The sequence below is a fragment of the Pelodiscus sinensis genome, chromosome 6 (genome assembly GCF_049634645.1).
Source record: "Pelodiscus sinensis isolate JC-2024 chromosome 6, ASM4963464v1, whole genome shotgun sequence".
NCBI lineage: Eukaryota > Metazoa > Chordata > Testudines > Trionychidae > Pelodiscus > Pelodiscus sinensis.
The window spans coordinates 45618258-45639574 of NC_134716.1; the positions used below are offsets into that span (position 1 = coordinate 45618258).

Below are 21317 nucleotides of genomic sequence, written 5' to 3' on the forward strand. Positions count from 1 at the left end.
GAACCAGACTGTCTCCAAGCCTGTACGGGTGGGCAAAAAGGAAGAGGGCAGAGGATATGTAATCCACACACCTTCTGAGTATGGTGTATTGTCCCATGTAGTGGCACTTAGATCACTCACAGGGAGAAATAATTAAGACTCCTCTACAGCCTTAATTAAGAGCCAGATGGCTTTTGGCTCAAGCAGTAGCGGCTCATGCACTATGTTAGAGAATCATAGAATCATGAGGTTGGAACAGTCCTCATAAGGTCATCGAGTCCAACTCCCTGCCCAAAGCAGAACTAATCCTAACTAAATCATCCCAGCTAGGGCTTTGTCAAAACCTTAAAAACCTTTGGGGATGAAGATTCCACCACCTTTCTAGATAAACCCATTCCAGTGCTCCACCACTCTTCTAGTAAAATAATTTTTCCTAATATCCAACCTAGAACTGCAACTTGAGACCATTGCTCCTCATTCTGTTATCTATCACTACTGAGAATAGAATCTCTCCATCCTTTTTGGCACTCCCCCTTCAGGTAGTTAAATACTACTATCAAATCCCTCCTCACTCTTCCCTTCTGCAGCCTAAATAAGACCAAATCCCTCAGCCCATCCCCATAGGTCATGTGCTCCAGCCCTAATCATTTTGGTTTCCCTCCACTGGACTTTCTCCAATGCGTCCACATCCTTTCTGTAGTGGGGGACCCAGAATTGGATGCAACACTTGAGATGTGACTTCACCAGTGCCATATAAAGGGGAATAATTACTTCTCTAGATCTGCTAGCAATGCAGAGGTACCAGGTTCTGTTCTGCTTATTGGCATTACAGGTATACACAACCACAAGTAAATCAGTAGTAGTGCTGAGAGCACAATCCTAGTTCCTGTCTTGCTCCTTAGCGGTGATAGTGACCTCAAATGGATGGGGAGGAGGGGTGGGATCACAAACCTAATTTCCCTCAGCAGATCAGGCCCTGAGGTGGAGAGGACAACACTGTACCCTTTCAAAGGGTGTTGTCAAGGCCGTACTCCCTTTGCAGTCTCCTGCAATTATTGTGCATCTCTAAAGCACCACAGCTCTGGGGTTGGTCATCAGATTGGTGAACCTCCACCCTAGCCCCAATATCAGTTGCTTTACAAACAAATTTAGACTCAATAGCAGGGTAACAGAGGCTATTCAATATCAATAAATAACCCTTAAAAGGAACCATTACATTCTACTGAAGAAAAACACATATTTGTTATTAAAGATTACAGATATTTTTTTCAGAATTCCCAGACAGCCTCAACAAACATAGGACAACTGAACAACTTAATGGAAGCTATAACGAGGCAAAATCAGGGTAATACAATAGAATGGATGGTGTACAGCAAACTGTTTGCACACAGTGGTGAGTTCTGATTTACTTATAAGCTCTCGAGGGAGAGGGTGTGGGAAGCAAAGCAAAAGTTCTAAAATCACTGTGAAAATATCAATGAAGCTGTTTTCCCAGTGCACAGCACAGTCCAAAGGAAATAATGAATCATGCAACTCGTTCTCCTCTCTCAGATGAGATGGTATATCTCCTCTTTCAGGGTATGTCTACATTAAAGCGTTATTTTGAAATATCTAATTTTGAAATAGTTATTTTGAAATATTTTATTTTGAAATAACACGTCTACACACAAAATGCATTTTGAAATAGCTTTTTGCTATTTCGAAATAGCGCATCCACACTGATTGGATGCTGACTCACATTTCAGGCCAGCCAGAACTGGTTCTGGCAGGGCATCAGGTCAGAAGTTACCTTGTGGCCAGGACAGCCAACAGGGAACCCTGGGAAGGGCTGGAGGCCCCCTATTTTGAAATAAGCGTCTATACAGCGCTTATTTAGAAATAGCAATTTCAAAATTGGTGCTATTCCTTGTGGAATGAGGTTTACTAATTTCAAAATAAGCCTTCCGCTATTTCGAATTAATTTCAAAATAGCAGTTGGCTTGTGTAGATGCTAGGAAAGTTATTTTGAAATAAGAACTGTTATTTCAAAATAACTTTGCTGTGTAGACATACCCTCAGATGAGATGGAAAGGGGATCAATTGTTTAATTAATACAGAAAACATAATGAAATTATAAATTGATGGGATGAGCTCAACTTGAATTCTGCATTTAAGGCTGGTCCTTTCATCTGAGAAAAGTCATAATAGAACTCTTGAAATGACAAAACAAGAATTCTACAATAATTCAAGGCATGAGAGCTTCCATATAAAGACAAGAACTGTTACTTAGTTTGGAGGGGTACATCTACACTGTACGCTTATTTCGGAATAAGCTATTCCAGAAGAATTACTTTGAATGGCTTGGGAAGCATCTGCACGACTGCTATTCCTAAATAGCAATTTTGGAAGATGCATCATTCCTCGTGGAATGAGGTTTACAGAATCCAGAATAAGCCACCTGTCATTTCAAAATCGTTTTGGAATAACATCTGCATTCCAAAATAATGCTGCAGTGTAGACATATCTGAGAAGAGCTAAATAAAAATAAAAGGAGTTCAGCTAGAAATAAAGCATATACACAAAGAAGAGTATGCCCCTCCCCCCGCCAAAAAAAGTGTGAGTTCTGTGTGTCATAAACCAAAATACTGTATCATTACTCCCTTAGCACCCTCCCTCCAAACTCTGGGTCCAGCACATTGCAACCAGTAATGCCTCTTGTGATTAAGTTTGAGGAATGGGAATTGATGTCTTCCTTCTCCACTGCACCAACCATTAATAATTAGTTAACTTCATAGCATCCCAGTTCCAGTATCTGCAACTATGTTTAACAAGCATGGAAAAGAGTTTGATGTTTCTATTATATAATGATCACCAATACAGTAGTTGCCATCACTGACATTTTAAGTACCCCATCAGGTTCTAGAATCAATACCTCATTGTGCCTGGGCAGTTTACACTTCTCAAATGTAGTTTCAGTTTGTCCACAGACTCCAGAAGATAATATTGTAGCAGTTCATGTTCATTTACCACTTAGATTTCCTTTTGCAACCACACAGACAAGAATATATTTTTCTTTGTTTTGAACACACATGCTGGAACCCAAGTATGTAGCAAATTCAAAAAGAAGGATAATTATGCAACAACTTATGCCACTGCATAATCACATTGTACCATTCACAAGGCCCTGGCAATAACAGAATGAAAAGAGCACTTAAAATCAAAAGTCAACAAAAATTAAAATGTATTTCATTTTATACATTTTAACACAATGTTTAATTAACCTTTGACACTCACTGCAGCAAGAAATTACTGAAGCGAAATGCTTTGGAAATTAAAAAAAATGAATCAAACATGTGAATGTATAAGAAGAGTGCAGGCATTTCACTAGGCAGGATACAATTGCAGTACAAAAAGTATGTTTTCTTGCTTCATTGCACAAATTGAGAACCACTGAGGATCAAAAAATGTTTGCCCATTATCTAGTATTGCAAAAATGAGTGTTAAACACTGATTCTAGACATCTCTTGTAGTATAGGTTGCAAGTGGTTTTGAGTAGGGGCTCAAAATATCAGAAACCAGATTCAATAGACCATGACAGACTATTGTGCTTGCACACTGTTTTTTAAAAATCATGGTTTCCATTTGTTATTGTTTTATAATCTAAGACCCTATGACCCAAAGAAATGAGAACAGAAAAAAATATGTTAACTAGTCTACCACAATAAAAGTGATCAAGAAGGAAAACCACATCTCAAAGGTACATAGCAACACAAAAAAGATGGTGCCTTAACTTTTCATTCCTCAGCCCACACCTGAAAGATTCTTAATGGAATTATGTGAAGCTTTTGGTTTTTTTAAATTTTGTCTTATAGAAAGTAATACTAAGATTTATCTTTAGCTATTTATTTGGATACCACTTTCAAAGTAATTTTTCAAATTTCATTGCTGCTTGAGCTAGTAGGCTTGCAGCTGCATATGCTGCACATGCTGCAACATATCTGCTGAAATTCAGTGACTATCATTAATTAAACATACCCAAATGATTTCTTCTTGGTGATACTGTTTCCAGTTCCTTCCACTGTCACTGAACATCAGGAGGTAGCTGGTAACCCAGTCCGAACTCCCATATCCACCTTGGGTAGCAACCGCAGTGATCTCAGTTCTCTCACCGAGATCAATCTGGAGCCACTGATATTTGTTGGACACAAGAGGAGACCAACCTCCAGCTCCTTTTAGATTAGAGGGAGAAACAAAAGAAAAGAATAAAAGTTGTAGAAAGACAGAAATTATTAATGCATAGTAAACTTATGTATTATAAAAAGTCTAACTAAACTCACTCTACAGATGAGTTCAAAATGATATAGTCATTATTATCTATGAGTGCCATTTAAAAAAAATCCCTATAACAGTTCAAATAGAGGAATCTGAGCAAAAATATATTAAGACTAATTGTGATTTTGTTTTACTGCTTTTCTTTTCCTCATCTTATCCCGTAGCCTTCTTTCGCGATGGTATTTTCAGTGTATGTAATATATTTGTCAATTATGGTAATTCTCTTCACTTAGACAATGACTTCATGCCGAGGTCTCCTAACTACGCACCATAATTAATTGTCTGTTACATATTCTCATGAAGTAAATATTTTTATATTTATGTTGGGTAAAGCGAGGTAAATGTACAGATGGCGTGTATATGATTTTCCAAAGCCACTAATAAGTCAGTAGCATACCCAAGAATACAAACTACGGTCCTGAAACTGCAAAGACTTATTCACATGCTTAAATAAATAGTGCTATGGACTGGACAAAAGTTAAATGTGCAGGATCAGGGCCTACATTCTCTATCAAGCAACGAGTACCAGGATAACAGGTGTGTATAAAATGTGGTGGTGTCCCAAAAGCCCAGAGCCCATATCCCTCTCTCATCCCAACTGCCTCCTTCCCACCTGCCAAAGTCCCTGAAAGGGAGTTTGGGTGCGGGAGAGTGTTGGCTCTTGGAGGGTGTTTGGGTGCTTGGTGCAGGCTCTTGGCTGGGGCAGGGGATTGGGATGCAGGAGGGTATGCAGGGTGTAGGTTCTGGAAGGGAGTTCATGCACAGGAGAGGATGGGGGTGGGGAGAGAGAAAATGTGTGGTGCTTACCTCTGGCAGGGCAGCTCCTAGATGAGGGACTATATCAGTGGGGGGTTTCTGTGCCCTGCTCTCCCACAGGAACCTCCCATTGGCTGCAGGGGTGCTCAGGGTAGGGGCAGTACTTGGAGACATATCCCTGTCCCTGGGTCCACAGGGACATGCCAGCAGCTGCCACAGGGACATGCCAGTGTGAAATGAGTGACCAGAAGCTGCTCTAGTCCCACTGCACTACTGGTGTTGTAAATCACCCAGGTGAAGCAGGTGGTTGGGGGATGCATGAGGGGAAGTGATTAGGGGCACCAGGTGGGGCTGGGTAGAGACTCAGCCCTGAACATTGCTGGAGCCAGCCCTGGGCCAGGAATGTTCCTGGTGCCTGGGCACCATGGACCCACATAACTTGCCATCCATGACTAGTACTCTTTGGGCACTATATAAATAATAGGGGTCACAGTTGTAATTCACAGGAAAAGTGGAACTTTATAATCTTCTATGAAGGTATCAGGACCCACTATTTTATTTTTTCACATAATAGGATACAAAGTTATGATGTAGTGTGCAGTATTACTGGAGTGCAGTAACGGTAAATGAGGAAAGGTTATATTTTATTTAATACAGACGAATAAAAATAGCCACTTTCCCCAAACACTAGCCATCCTTAACAAATGTGTAAAGAACACACTGAATGGCACCATATTCAGCAGCAAGCAATATAATAGTGGAGAATAAATGATGTATTAGTCCATTTCCATATACTTTTACATTTGGGGGTAGTTTAATGTGCATTCTGTTTTGTAATAAAAAGCATAATATTGGGTTTAAAGGTTTGCAGAATTGTGACTTAGTCTCAATATTATTTCTTTTTAAACTAATTTTTTTAGGATTTTCTTCATTTTTTGAATGAGCCTCGCATATATGCTCTGCAAGAAGAAAGCTCTTCTCTGGCTGATCACGGAGGGCATATCCATAATGTTATAACCCCTATATGTAATGGATTTATGTACTAATTCAATATAAAAGCTTCCCCTGTTAAACCCCTATAATAAAATTTAAAATGCTAGTGGCCTAATATTAGTCTACTGAAGCGATGCATCTTTTCTAGGCATAAATTTAGATAATGCCAAAATGTTCCAACTTAGGGGTGATATGACAATACCTGTAAGAAATTTAAGTGTGGGGTAGAATGTATGGAGTTATAGGCAGGGGGCTGGGAAGTGTTGAGGTGTGGGGCACTCAGGGCAGGGGGTGGTGATGTGAGGGGCTCAGGGCAGGAGCCTAGGAGTTTGGGGTACAGGAATCAGGGTTGGGAGTAACATGGGGTGCGGGCAGAGACTTGTGGTGTGTGATGAAGTACGAGAGTTAGGGTTGGGGTGTGAAGAATGACTCAGGGTAGGGGCCTGGGAGTGTTGGGGATCCAGGAGATAGGACAGGGGACTGGGGATGTGGGGGTGCAGGAATCACAACAGGGGGGTTGGATTGCTCAGGTCAGGTGGTTGGAGTGTGGGACTATTAAAGAGAAATGACCATGATCACACCTGCAGAAGTATCCATAGTACATAGGATATGCAAGAAAGAAACTTAAAAAACAATGAGTGGTCCTGTAGCACCTTAGGGTCTGTCTACACTACCCTCCTATTTTGAAATAGGAGGGTAATGTAGGCATACCGCAATTGCAAATGAAGCCCGGGATTTGAATTTCCCGGGCTTCATTTGCATTAGCGGGGCGCCTCCATTTTTAAATCCCCGCTTGTTCGAACCCCGTGCCGCGTGGCTACACGCGGCACGAACTAGGTAGTTCGAACTAGGAAGCCTAGTTCAAACTACCTAGTTCGTGCCGCGTGTAGCCGCGCAGCACGGGGTTCGAACGAGCGGGGATTTAAAAATGGCGGCGCCCCGCTTATGCAAATGAAGCCCGGGAAATTCAAATCCCGGGCTTCATTTGCAATTGCGGTATGCCTACATTACCCCGCTAGTTCGAACTAGCGAGGTAGTGTAGACATACCCTTAGAGACTAACAAAAAAATGTATATACTATACGTTGGACCTCCTTAGTCCAGCACCCTCACAACCTGACCAGTCCCAGATGAGGGATTTTGCCAGAGCAGGGAAGGTCATTTCTGCCCCCCACCCCCAGCCATGGCCTTGCTGCCAGCCTCCCAGATGGCTCCCCACTGCCGCTGGCCCCTCCACATGCAGGGCTCCTGGCTGCACCTTGGCAGCCCCACCGTGCCATGCATAGCCCCACTGCTGGGTTCCTGTTTTGCTGCCACAGGGCAATAGGGCTCCCAGCCACCAGCCCTCCAATAGAACTCTCAGGTCTGGGATGTTGCCGGATGAGGGAGTTCCGATTAAGAAAGGTTCAATCTGTATCATTAGCTTTCATGGACATAACACTTTTCTTCAGATGAGTGTAGAAAGAGGCATTAAGAGGTACAGAAACGCCCAAATTTAAAGCAGAAAAAGAGGGGAGAGGAGGAGGAGAAAGAAAAAAACCTGACAATTATAGCAACAAGGAGTTCTGTGGCACCTTATAGATTAACAGATGTATTGGAGCACAAGCTTTCATGGGCAAAGACCCACTTCATCAAATGCATCTGATGAAGTGGGTCTTTGCCCACAAAAACTTATGCTCCAACACATCTGTTAGTCTATAAGGGTATGTCTACACCCTTATAGGTGTAGGTCCCAAATGAAGAGAGTCTAATGAGACTGGGACTTTTCAGCTTAGAGAAGAGGAGACTGAGGGGGGATATGATAGAGGTCTATAAAACCAAGAGTGGTGTGGAGGGTGCATAAAGAAAAGTTCTCCATTAGTTCCCATAATAGAAGGACTAGAGGACACCAAAGGAAAGGAATGGGTTGCAGGCTTCAAACTAGTAACAGAAAGTTCTTCTTCACAAAGCAAAGAGTCAACCTGTGGAACTCCTTGCTGAAGGATGCTGTGAAGGCTAGAACTAGAACAGAGTTTAAAGAGAAGTGAGATCAAGTCATGGAGGTTGGGTCCATGGAGTGGTATTAGCCAGGGGGTAGAAATGGTGTCCCTGCCCAAAGTTTGTGGAAGGCTGGAGAGGGATGACACGAGACAAATGGCTTGGTCACTGTCTTTGGTCCATCCCCTACAGGGTCCCTAGGGTTGGCTGCTGTCGGCAGACAGGCTACTGGACTAGATGGACCTTTGGTCTGACCCAGTACGGCCATTCTAAGCTCAGGGCTCAGGGTTGGGGGTCTCAGTGGACCACCCTGATTTTCAAGCAAACCTGCTCCTGGGTGGCCAGGCTGGCAGCTCTCCTGCCCTAGATGGCCACTTTCCTGTGCCTAGTGCAGAGTTCGTGGATGAGGTCCACGATGTCTGCACTAGACCAGGTGGGTGCCCACCTCTTGTGGTCCCGAGAGCCGCCAGACTGGTCCCGGGAAGAGGCAGAGGGCTGTGGGGCATCGGGTGGCTGGCTCATGGTGTGCCAGGTGCAAGGTCTGCTGGCTGGGTGCTGGCAGGCTTGCACCTGGCACGGGCACCGTAGCCAGCTCGTGCCCCTTTAAAGGCTCCGGGGCCGGGAGGGGGGCATACGAGTTTCCCTGGTGGTGCCCAGAGTGGCCACCAGGGAAAGCTGAGGAGGGCTAGCCTCCCACTAGTTTGAATTAAGGGGCTACACAGCCCTTAATTCGAACTAGTATGTTCAAACTAGGCTTAGTCCTCATGCAATGAGGTTTACCTAGTTTGAACTAAGCACTCCGCTAGTTCGAATCAAGTTCGAAGTAGCGGAGCGCTAGTGTAGCGCCTATGAAAGTTAATTTGAACTAACATCCGTTAGTTCTAATTAACTTTGTAGTGTAGACATACCCTAAGGTGCCATAGGACTCCTTGTTGCTTTGCAGATCCAGTCTAACACGGCTACCCCTCTGACACCTATCAATTATAGTGTCTCTGCTAAACGAAGCTATAGTTTTATCATTTATCACAATTTTTCCTTAAGCAGATACCTCTCAATTACATCAAAGTGAAGCATTATATAATATGCAGTAAAGGGATAGTCGGTGACCAGCAAGCAAACAAGGGAACATTTACATAGTCCTTGGAAATAGAATTGCAAAAAAGGATGTGTAAAATAGTTTAAAAGAACAGATGCAATTGCGTAATTTTAGTCTCATTGTTCCAATGAGGCACTCTGTAAAGTGAGTGTAAGCTTTCTAGAGACTCGGAGCTCTCCTGGTGAAGTCACAGAGATCCTTAGAAAGTTTATAGATACGTATTATGCTGAGTGAATCATTTTGTTATTAATTGAAGACCAAAATATTTCATTAAACCAAAATCAGCTATTTTCTAATTCAACTAAGGCCAAGTACTATTCACATCTGTGTCAGTTTACTGGAACAGAAAAGCCATTATGTTGACAGAAACATCTATTTTGTTTGAAAATAAATGTTTGGGGGTTTGTTCAGTGTTTATTTTGAATTTCCTGTGCAATAACAGGTTATTGTTCTTTGAGAATAATCTATCCATCTAGTATTTCAAGTTGCTGGCCAAAGGTTTTGTAGATCAAAATCACTGTACCGCTAACATTCAGTTAAGGAAATAAGAGTCTTCCTTCATTTAGCCCACTTGGATACTACTTCATGTTTCCAGGATTCTTGAAGAACTGGCCACATAGGATTAAAAATGTAAGTTATGATAAATAGTCAGTGTATCATCTGTAAGTCTCCAGTTTGAACCCTGGTATATCAGCAATAACTGAATTTGGAGCTAAAATATGTCCTTTAGAGAAAACACCAAATGACAACTAAGGAACTGTGTGTAATTCAAATTATGGGGTTTCCTATAAGGTAAGCAGTGTTGAAGAGTTGTCACCCCTAACCCACCCATGGATGTGTTTAAACCCTGAGATCCCCGTACTACTATTGTCTTCTCAGCAGCTGTAATCCTCTTATTTCTAGTTCAAATATCCTCTGTTCTACTTCATTAGCAAAACACAGAAAAATTAATGTGTATTGGTAGCCCATTAACAATCTCAAGAGACAGATCAAAGACTGGAATGATCCCCATAAGACAGGATGAGGTGTATTTTTAGTGGAATACTATGCTGGCATTTACATTAATAGCTCCAGAATCTTAGCATGAAGCAAATCCTTTGAAAAATGTGTTCCTTAGTGGTACATAGGAAACAAATAAGGAGCCACAAAGTTATGGAAGAGAAGTAAAGAGTACACAACAGTATGAACATGGAATTCCATAGTGCCAATAAAGGAATATTTAAAATTTCAATAATTTGCACAGTAATCTTTGTTATGTGCTCTGGCCCAACAACTTCAATTCTGGCATTTCCTATATTTTGAATTGTTTAATTTACAACCTTATTAATATTCTAACATAGCTTTTTTGTTTTGCATATTTATATGACTTGTTTTGTTTAAATAATGTATCTTTTTTTTGTATTTGCCAAAGGCTCTCTTTTGGGCATGGGGAGAAGGCTTTCCCCTGCTCCAAACAAACTTCTCTAGAAAATTCAGACAACTGATAAGAATTGTTCTGACTTAAGAGCCCCAGGCAGTTTGGTATTGTTTCCAATTGCCTCCTGAACATTTTGTCAGAAGATATGTTTAATAGAGTCTTCTTTATTGCCCATGTTCCTTCTGCTATTGTCTCCATTGGGATTATCTACACAGAGGGTGCCTGAAGGATCTCCAGTCAGATTTCAAAAGCAAACAAAACCCGAGTACGCTTTATAGGCAACATGTATGAAATAAGTGGTGCAAATACCTGAAAAAAAAATCCTGAATGGATACCTAACTTGTAGTATTAATTACAACTAGGAAAAATCCCCATAATATTTACTGTGTGCTGAAAACTGGGACTCTCACTAAATTGTGCGGTTTTAGCCCAGCATACAAAACTACCATTCCTGTCACCCGTTAAACCCTAAATTTTTCCTTTATAAATCTGTATTTTCCTATTTTGCTGGAGTAGCACCCTGTCTTTTGGAGCCACCTGATTGGCTAATGGAATGTCCCATGGTTTGTACTCTTCTGCCCATCAGTTTGGCAGGAACCACAATCTGGTCAAACACCATGCCTTTCTATCAGACAGCTGTTGGTACTTACTGTGATCAGACACCCATGCAACACTTACATATACACCTACTACTTAAGAAATAGGATATAAACACTTTAAAATAACCCATTTTTATTTTTTTGGAGAAGTCTAAGCTTTTTTAGAATAACTCTGACAAAGAAATAGCTGAAATGAGAGAGTTAAATATGGAGACTCGATTGTATATGATTATATAATCTAAGACATGAAGACCATTTCTGTTAATTTTTGCAACATTGGTCATCTAATATTGTTTGTAAAGTTAATTTGATGTAAAATGTGTTTTGCAGTGAACTTCATGGCATGCTATACATTTTCCATTATTTTTGAATAGAGACTGAACTGTATTTTTTCAGGATAAGCCATTATAGGGAAATCTTACAGAAAGTCTTCCTCATCAAAAAAACCAACTTACAGCTCAAGCAGTTATTTGAGCAAGCACTTCAGTTGCTGAGCTATAAGCAATGAGTTCTCCTGCCGCTTGCCTCTAGACTTTGGAGAAGTTCACAGAAGAGGAGTTGCTCTTTTTAAAACTTGCAGAAGAGCCCTCTTCCTTTGCATCTCCCATAGCATGAAGAATGTGAATTTTTCAACTATCCAGCCAGTAGCTCCCTTAGCCCCTGCCTTCCGCCCCAACCATTCCATCATTTAGTTTACTACTGCATCCATACCAGTACTCTATGCAGGTTTTAACTTCTAAACAGATAGACTTTTAGATGCATATTTTACTTAGAAATTTGCATCTGCCTGTCTATCCATTTGTCTGGAAGTCTGTCTGTTCAAGAACTTCTCCTAAATGGTAAGAGCTAGGACTACCAAATTTGGCATGCAGCTTCCTCTTATAACTTAAAGCAAGGTTTTGTTGTTCTAGGTTTTGTTGTTCCAGGACAATGGGATACAGCTGGAATTCGATTATGTCACATAACATGGAAAGGGAGGGGTCTGGTAGGAGGGACATTTATACCAAAAGGGAGCACAAAGGGGCAGAAATGGGGACAAGTACAGCTATAACCCCATTAGGTTAGCATGGGGCAGGAGCGGAGAAAAAGAAAGCTGTCTGCTACATATTTCACAGAGTTTATCTCTTTGTATGTCTGTCTGTCCCCAGGGACAGAAGATACACCCCTTCCCCAGCTGTGCCCCCTGCTGCTGCAGCACCCATGGACAGGGGCTTCTCACCTAGCCCCAACATGCTGCAGTGTGACAGGGCTGGGGTTACCCTATCTCCTCAAGGTAGCCTGAATTCTGAATCCTTCATCCCCAGCCCCACTGCAGAACAGTGATTTAAATGAAGTGAAAAAAAATCTTATTCAAGTTAAGGACCCAAGCAACACTGGATAAAATCATCTTGTATTTTATATGAATAATTTAGCATGTATAACAATTGTACATTTAAATAGAGCATTGTAAGTACGCACAACATAAGGGAAGAGAAGAAAACTGGAAGGGCCTGAGAAGAAGAGCTGCACAGTAGGAGGCCGAAGGCGCCTACTTAGATTTAAAGCAGATGACTGAAAGTAGCTGAAGTTCTTAAAAATGGAGCTTCCCAGGGAATTAGTGAAACAGTTATATTCACTGTGTTTAAAACTTTACATTCCCAGCAGAGAAAGTATGACATGATGATCAAACTTTCTCACCCGGCCTCACAGCTTGTCAGGCACTCAGGCTCCCGCTGCTTTATACGAAAAGCTTTTAGATGCCCAAACAACAGAAACTGGAGCAGTAGTTAAAGATCTCTCCATTAGATATGTGCTACCCCATTATTTTGATTACACTACTTCCTTTTGATTCCTTGGCATGTAAGTTACATTGCTGTACAGCGATTTATCCATACTCACACTAGTTTATCAGTGCATAACTGAAAATGCAATTTATGTTACCTCTTAATGTTATGGCAAGTTAAACTTTTAATAAACACTTAGCATACTCATCTTTTCTCTGGTTAACAAAGTAAGGGTATGCCTACACTACCACCCTAGTTCGAACTAGGGTGGTTAATGTAGGCAACCGGAGTTGCAAATGAAGCCCGGGATTTTAATTTCTTGGGCTTAATTTGCATATTGCTGGGCACCGCCATTTTTAAATGTCCGCTAGTTCGGACTCCGTGCCCGCGGCTACATGCGGCACGAACTAGGTAGTTCAGATTAGGCTTCCTATTCCGAACTACCGGTGCACCTCGTTCCACGAGGAGTAACAGTAGTTTGGAATAGGAAGCCTAGTTCGTGCTGCGTGTAGCTGCGGGCACGGAGTCCGAACTAGCGGACATTTAAAAATGGTGGCGCTGGGCAATATGCAAATGAAGCCCAGGAAATTCAAATCCCGGGCTTCATTTGCAACTCCAGTTGCCTACATGAACCACCCTAGTTCGAACTAGGGTGGTACTATAGACATACCCATACATATCTCCAATATGGAAATATCTACTGAGGATGATTTTACATGGAATTCAATAGTTAAACTGGGAATGAATTCAGCTTCAAATGCAACAGCAGATTTTCTTGACAAAAACCAGTAGTGACTGTGATTTAGTGTGCTTAGCAAAGTTAATTTCATGAGTTAAATGAAATGAAGCAGCTTACAATGTCAGTGGAAATAAAATAACGCCAAAATACTTGGAAAAGTAAATACCTTGTTTTGCTTTTCTTCAAGTTAAATGACAGAATCATACTTTAAATAAATTAAATGTTCATACAACTGCCACCATGCTCTGATACAAACTAACTAAGCAAGTTGTCTTACTGAACAGCAAAAGCCTGGATGCTTGCATTATTATAATGTATCAATTTTAAGACTTGGAAATCCCTTTATTGATCAAATATTAACTCTGCTTAACGATATGAAGCATAATAAGCTCAACAGGAAATTGCAGCAATTCCAAAAACAATAAAATGACACTGAACAGTGACAATACACTTTTTAAAATCTATATCTAAGGATATATCTAATTGCCATTTGAACAACTTTAGCTTTTTTGCTGCTTCGGTCTTATCCTATTGTTATGTTGAGGATAGGTAGAAAATTAGCTGGAGTTGGTGTGCATAACAGCTGCCTTCCATTCAGGCTAAATGAACGAACAATTATATACACTTCTGGTTAGTTCAAGATTCTGAATTATGCAAGTAGAGAGATTTCACAGTAAGCTGAATGTAATGCAGGGATGGTAGATTGATTTTGATTATAGCTATGTATCTGTATGTATCACTGGGGAACATCATAGAACCAGACAGAGAAGGAGAAAAGAAGCTCCAAATTCATCAAGAGAACCATTCATAATGTAACCACGAGGGGGGAAAAATCCTGGATAGTTTGTTTTTGGGACAAATGCTGTCTGAAAGAGGTTCAGAACTATGCACAGAGAAACTATATCCTGTTTGATTCCTCCCATGTTCAGGACCTTATGTGCATTTCGGTAATTAAACAGAATTGCATCAAGGAAATTCTTCTTTTTCATCTCCTAATGGAAAGAACCTGCATAATACCCAACTATGGCTATCAGCTCAGGTCAAAAGAGGAAGTGCTGTATGATCCATTGAAAATGTGTATTTTGTTAACAGAAAAAAATATTTCTCTGTTGCATTGCAAATTAATTTCCACCCTACATATTCCTGATCACATCCTTACATCAAAAGAACATTTGCTTATTATAATAACTGTAGTTTTCTAAAATGATTGTCAGAGTTCCCATTTTCAGATTAGTACGGCTGGGTAGTAGTTCAGTATCTTCTACAAAGAAGTGTCCATTGAGGCCCCTTCTTCCCACCATCTCCTCATCCATATAGATTCCAAAACTGAATTTCCAGAAACATCTTTCAAACTTTTCCATTAATCCATGAATCCTATTATAGGCATCTTTGAAGAAGTCGGGATATATGGACAAATCATCATGGAAAGCTACTTACCCCAGTATTTTGCCTTTGAGAATATGGATCCCCAATACTTGGAGATTAACAAGCCATGGCCCACTCTTAAGTGAGTGTGAGGGATATTCATTGAAAAGGATTGCAAGATTGCTCTCCTGCATTGTGAATCATGGGTGAAAAACTGGTTAAATTGAAATCAGTGGCAAAACTTCCATTGCCTTCAGTGGGCACAGAGTTTTAGCCCATATCTAGAGGCTAACTTGAAAGAAGGCACAAGGGCATAGGATTAGCCAAGTACCAATTTAGCATACTTCAGTGATGGAAATAGTGTGAAGGCATGGCTCAGACCTACATGAATGTGAACAAATATCTCAAGTTCCTGAACTCCTGTTATAGCAGTGACATTTATATATTCCATTTGGACAGCCTTTGAGCAGAGTCTAATTTTATCCTTATATTCTACAAAAAATCTTGGGAACTTGCAGGTAAGTGTGATCTTATTAAGGTAATTAATTTAAGAGGCTTCTTGGATATGAAAAGTATTCAGCATCCTGAACAAGGAACCAACAAGGAACTTCTCTTCTGGGAAGAAAGATTCACAGCTGTCGAGTTCATCAAGACTATTAGAAATATTGTTTGTGTTCCAGTGAAAATGGATTTTGATTTGTGCCTGTGAAGCTACATGAACTGGAACACTACTCATGCTTTCCTGAGAGCTGGATCAACAAACCTCATGGTGAATGTGCTCTGTTTGACTAATCATCTAGGAACAGGAAGATTTATGGGAAAAAGCCTGGCTTCCTAGAAGCTGAGAAAAATTTTACATCTGGTAACATCTGGGAGTGAACATTGTCATTCCTCCTTTCAAGAGCTGATTAAAATGAGTCATAATTTGCCAGCACTACTTTATAGTTAGCAACACTCAAATATAGCGTGGATGAGGAAAAAGCCAAACACTGCCAGAGCCCTCTTGACTGTAGAGGGTCTTTATATAGATACTCACAACCAAAGAGCTCAAAGGACACTAACAATTCAGAGTATAGAGATACCCCAAACATGCGCTTTTCCTCCAGACACATCCATGGCCATAAAAGGATCTGAAAATCACCACCAGAGGATTCCTGCGCTAGTGACAACAACCACGATCCAGGCCACTTTGTATCAGTGAACCAATGCAAAACAAATGCAGCATGACTGGGTTGGCCCATGGATTTTAGTCTGAGTAGAAAAATTAGACATTTTTATTTCACTTCACCTTTTGGCTGGTCAGACTCATGCTCAGCATGTCAAGAATTCAAATTTCTAAAAGGTGGCAATATTAGTCTGACTGGAAGAAAAGTGAAAGTTACTTGTTATACATGTTTATTAGCATCATTTAGTATGCCAAATTTCTGTTAAGATGTTTCAGAATCATTTTCAATCTAACTCAGATGACAGCACGGCACTGGGAAATGATAATTGTAATCACAGGGCCAATTCAGCTTTCACCTACCCTTTGAAGTCAGTTGCATGAATGTAATTTGGCCCCTCTCTTCTGTGTTGACAGTTATTCAGATGTGACCTATTTTGCTCTCCATCTTCTGAAGCCTTTGAAGACATTTCTTACTCATCAATCATTATTGAAATATATTCCAGTGTGTTATTTCATAACACAGCAGCTGACATGATTCAGAGTTATCAAAGCCACTATTCTTTTTTCAGCTTTTCTATCTGCATTGTACTGTAGAGAGATATGGACCAACTACCAACACTAGATGGTTCCTTTTACATTATACTAGAATATACTGTGCCATAGTTACACATTTTGATGCCAGTGATAACAAATACTGTACTTTACAAGTAGATTACAAAAAAAGCAGATATGCTAACGAAAACCTCACAGTTTTAAGATTGTTTTATAAATGTAGTTTCTGAGTACAGTACTATGATATTGATTCCCCTTTGCTAACCTACTATGCCTCATATCTAGAGAGGCAAGTGTTTGCTCCAACATCCTCCTTAGGAAATTCTGCCAGGGAGAACCCACTTCAACCTCATCCGTTTTTCCTTGGATCAACTGGAAGACAATATTTTGGTGGGTAATCAGTTGAAAGATCTCTGAGAGTGATACTGAGGCCAAATACACACATAAACAGGGAATTTCAAGTAGGGCTCTATTTGGCATTGAGAGACCACTGCTGGGATATTGAGTGTAGTTCTCATGTCCACAACTGAAAAAGGATATTAAAAAATTGGAAATGGTTAGAGAAGTCCCAGGAAAATGATTTCAGGATTGGAAAACAAATCTTATCATGACAGACTTAAGGAGCTCAATTTATTTAGCTTTGTAAATAGAAGGCTAAGAGGTGACTTAGAGTATATAAATAAGGATCAAATATTTAATAAAAATAATAATGAGGTCTTCAGTCAAGTAGAAAAATGTATAGCACTACCCAGTGACTGAAAACTGAAGCTAAAAAATTTCACACTGAAATATGGCATAATGTTTTAACTTTGAAAATAATTAACCATTAGAACAACTTATCTGGGATCAAGGTGTATTCTCCATCACTGATTATTGTAAAACATTTTTGGTAAAAGATCTGCTAAAGGATTTATTTTGGAGAAGTACTATGGACTGTGTTCTCAGGAAGTATAACCGAGTATCTACTAGGCGATCCCTTCTGGCCTTGAAATGTATGACTCTATAAACATTGTATCACAAAGTAAACCAGAAGTTTCTCAGGTTCTCCACAGACAGTAATAAGAAAATCTCCCCATAAAAGTTTCTCTTCTTTATATCTCTAAGGCTTTGTCTACACTCTGAGTTTTGCCAAAAGAGGCAATGCAAATGAAGTACAGATTAGCATTTTATCATGCTTCATTTGCATAATCTCTTTGAGTCCATTTTTGTGCAAGGGGTTTTTGAGCAAAAACAAGCAGTTTGGCTGTGTCCATTTTGTGCAAAATCCCCTCTTTTCGCAAGATCCTTATGCCTCCCGGGGAGAAGACCAAAAGAGATTATGCAAGATATTTATTATAACAATATGTATTCTAACATAACAAAATACATAATTAACTCACAGACATAATTAACTCAAATACACGATGTACTAGGCTCTAGTACTGATAAACTTAAAGGCTACATCTACACTGGCATGATTTTCCGGAAATGCTTTTAACGGAAAAGTTTTCCGTTAAAAGCATTTTTGGAAAAGCACGTCTAGATTGGCAGGACGCTTTTCCGGAAAGTACTTTTTCCGGAAAAGCGTCCGTGGCCAATCTAGACATGCTTTTCCGCAAAAAAACCCCGATCGTCATTTCGCGATCGAGGCTTTTTTGCGGAAAACAATGTGCTGTCTACACTGGCCCTTTTCCGGAACAGTTTTCTGGAAAAAGACTTTTGCCCGAACGGGAGCAGCATAGTTTTTCCGGAAAAGCACTGATTATTTTACATTAGATCGCCAGTGCTTTTCCAGAAATTCAAGTGGCCAGTGTAGACAGCTGGCAAGTTTTTCCAGAAAAGCAGCTGATTTTCCGGAATAACTTGCCAGTGTAGACACACCAAATTGTCTTTCAGACAAAGAGCTGTCCCTCACAAAGATAGGAATGTTGGATGCTTTATCCTTCTTTAGAAGTATTATAACATGTCTTACTTGTTGCTGCCCTTGAAGTTAGATGAGAAAACTTCTCAAAGTCTGGCTGCTACAGATTTCAACTACCTCTGATGGCATGTAAAAATTCAAGTCCTTTTATGGTGTCTTTGTCTTCTTTTTTCCTCATTCCTCAGGACATGAACATACTCACAAAAACAAACATTACCCAATCTAAATTTCATCCTTTTTTCAACCTAGCATTGGCCTCAAGGAAGAGTGCTGCAGCATTATTTCTCAGCCTACAAGTAAATAGTACAAAAAAGTCATTTGTCTTCTGTGTGTATTATACAGAGAAGAAAGAACCATGTAGATCATGAATATTCACTAAATGGTACTCTAAAATATTTTCCACCTGGGATGCTGCCTTTGAAATTAACGCAAGCTTCTTAGCTCATGATGTATGCTACCACTTATGACTAGTAATATTTACATTGATAATCTAAAAGGCTTAGTATATAGATCAAAATTCACTCTTACAATGCATGCACTGATTACTTTCATTCTACATATGTGCTTACATATGGATCTTCCATCAGCATCTACAGCTTAGTCAATGGGAAATCTATGCAAAGATATTGTAATAGTCAGTCTCCAAAGCAGATCTGAAAGAGATTTTTGCTTTTATGTTTTGCTCTAAGAGCCCTTATTTTATTCATGGATTTTCTCCATGTGAAATCACTCTGGGGAATTTTCATATAATAAAATAATTATGATACCAGAAAGGATTATATCAATTTAAACCTCTTAAAGGATTTTGGATTGCATCACTTTGCCTATAAATCTACAAAAAATGCATCAAATGTTGTATTTGTCTTTAAAAGGTGAGATGTTTATACTACAATACTCTCTTACTGTATCTACTCGTGATTCCTCTAGGTAGATGAGTAAGTGTATATTTCTGCCACTTTCAACACCATACTGTAGCATAAGTCCTGTGTGAATCACTTTCTGATGATTGCACTCTAGAAATGGCATTTAAATGCTGGAAAGGCTGATTCACTAATTTTGGCATGTTTCATAGCACAGATAGTATGGCGCAGTCAGCCAGCAGGCAAATAAATAAATGCTGGCACCTGTAGTTGCCAGGCAAAAATACTCCTACCTCTTATATTTAAAACAAAAATGCTCTATTTTGTTTCCATTATTATAGATATAAATTGCTACAACTAACAGCTGGGAACATTGGCCAACTCCATCTGGCTACTGGCCTGCACACAGCTCTGACATACAAAATCATGATCCCTTTGTATAAGAAGGGAAATGTCACCTTTATGGTGTTTAAATCCTATTTTTGTATGTGTGTATTTTTAACATTTCGCTATACGCTCACATTTCTATGAATCAACTCTATAAATATTTCATTTGTTCTCATATTTACTCTCTAAAAATGATTGTCTCTCCCTTGAACTACTATGATATTTGTGTGTGTAATTCTATATTTCAAGCATTCTGCAGGATCCATCTGTATGATTGTCTTTGTTCAGACCTTATTTCTGTACTGTAGCACTCCAGAGTTATACCTATAGTTTCTTAGTACTCTGTGTACTTATCTGATTATATCCACTAGAAACGTTATTTTCAAAGATGCTTGCATTAATAATCAGAGGTGCCTCTAAAAAATATTGCACATCAGTCTGTCTGCATTTTGTATTATCCCAGGATATAGAGGTCCACTTATGAGGTTCTATAAACAAAGTATGCTAGATCATCTCCTGTTGTACATTGGCACAGCTTTATTGAAGTCTCTAAAATTGTATTTAGTTTTCGGGCTAATCATCTTCATCAGGACCTCTAGGATTTCTTCTGGGGCAGCGCTAGAGCAGTTGTTACCTCAGGGACTGCCTGAGCAGTGACTGCTGAAATAGTTGACCACCAGCCAGCTTGAGCTGCCAAACAGCTGACCACCAGTCAGCCCCGGGGCTGCAGAGCAGCAGCTGCCAGAACAGCTGGGTGGTGGCCAGACCAGGGGATGCCAGAACAGCTGCCATCCCCAGAACCAAGGCCTTCAGAACAGCTAAGCCAGTGGCCAGCCCTGAGGCTGCCAGAGCAATGACTGGGGTTGGCTCAGCCCCGCCTCCTCCCCCTGGGGGCTACAGCAACAGCAGTTAGCCCCTATCACAGGAGCAGCAGTGGAACTAGAGCAGCTGTAAGTACTGACAGTTCTCTGTCTTCTTGCACTCCTGTAGTTTTAGTAAAATCAGGGATAAGTTGTGAGCTTCTGTCAATTTTTGTTTATTGCTCAAGACTTGTTCCTGATTTTTACTAAAAATATCAACGACTGATTCTTAGCCTTCTATATAGCCTTCTACCAATTGTGTTGATTTGTGTCTGGCAATTTTGAGGATCTCTGTTGATCTGTGGCAAATTAGGCCTGTGTGCAGCCCTGAGGCTTTGGGACAGATAATATAGTGTTGGAAAGACTATGGAACTACATTCTTTTCTTTCATTAGATAATGACTGGATGTCACAGTGAGTGAGAGTGGGCAGGTGTTTTCTAACTGGTGTGAGTTTAAACACTTGCTAGCATATTACTGTTACAGCTGTGCAAAGCTAGTCAGTTTCAATTTTCAAGAATTCTGGCATAATTTTCTAGTAGAGTCAATTTGGGGAAAAAAAGTGTCCCACTTACAATCTCAGATGCACTGCTGTATATTC

At 40.2% G+C, this 21317-nt stretch overlaps 1 protein-coding gene across 1 annotated transcript in view; it reads right to left on the bottom strand.

The window, feature by feature from the left end:
- CNTNAP4 (contactin associated protein family member 4) overlaps positions 1–21317 on the bottom strand; it is a 301963-nt gene that overhangs the window by 207097 nt on the left and 73549 nt on the right. The window contains exon 3 of the mRNA XM_075931856.1: positions 3994–4187. Coding sequence (XP_075787971.1) covers positions 3994–4187 — 194 coding nt within the window. The remainder of the gene's footprint in view (positions 1–3993; positions 4188–21317) is intronic.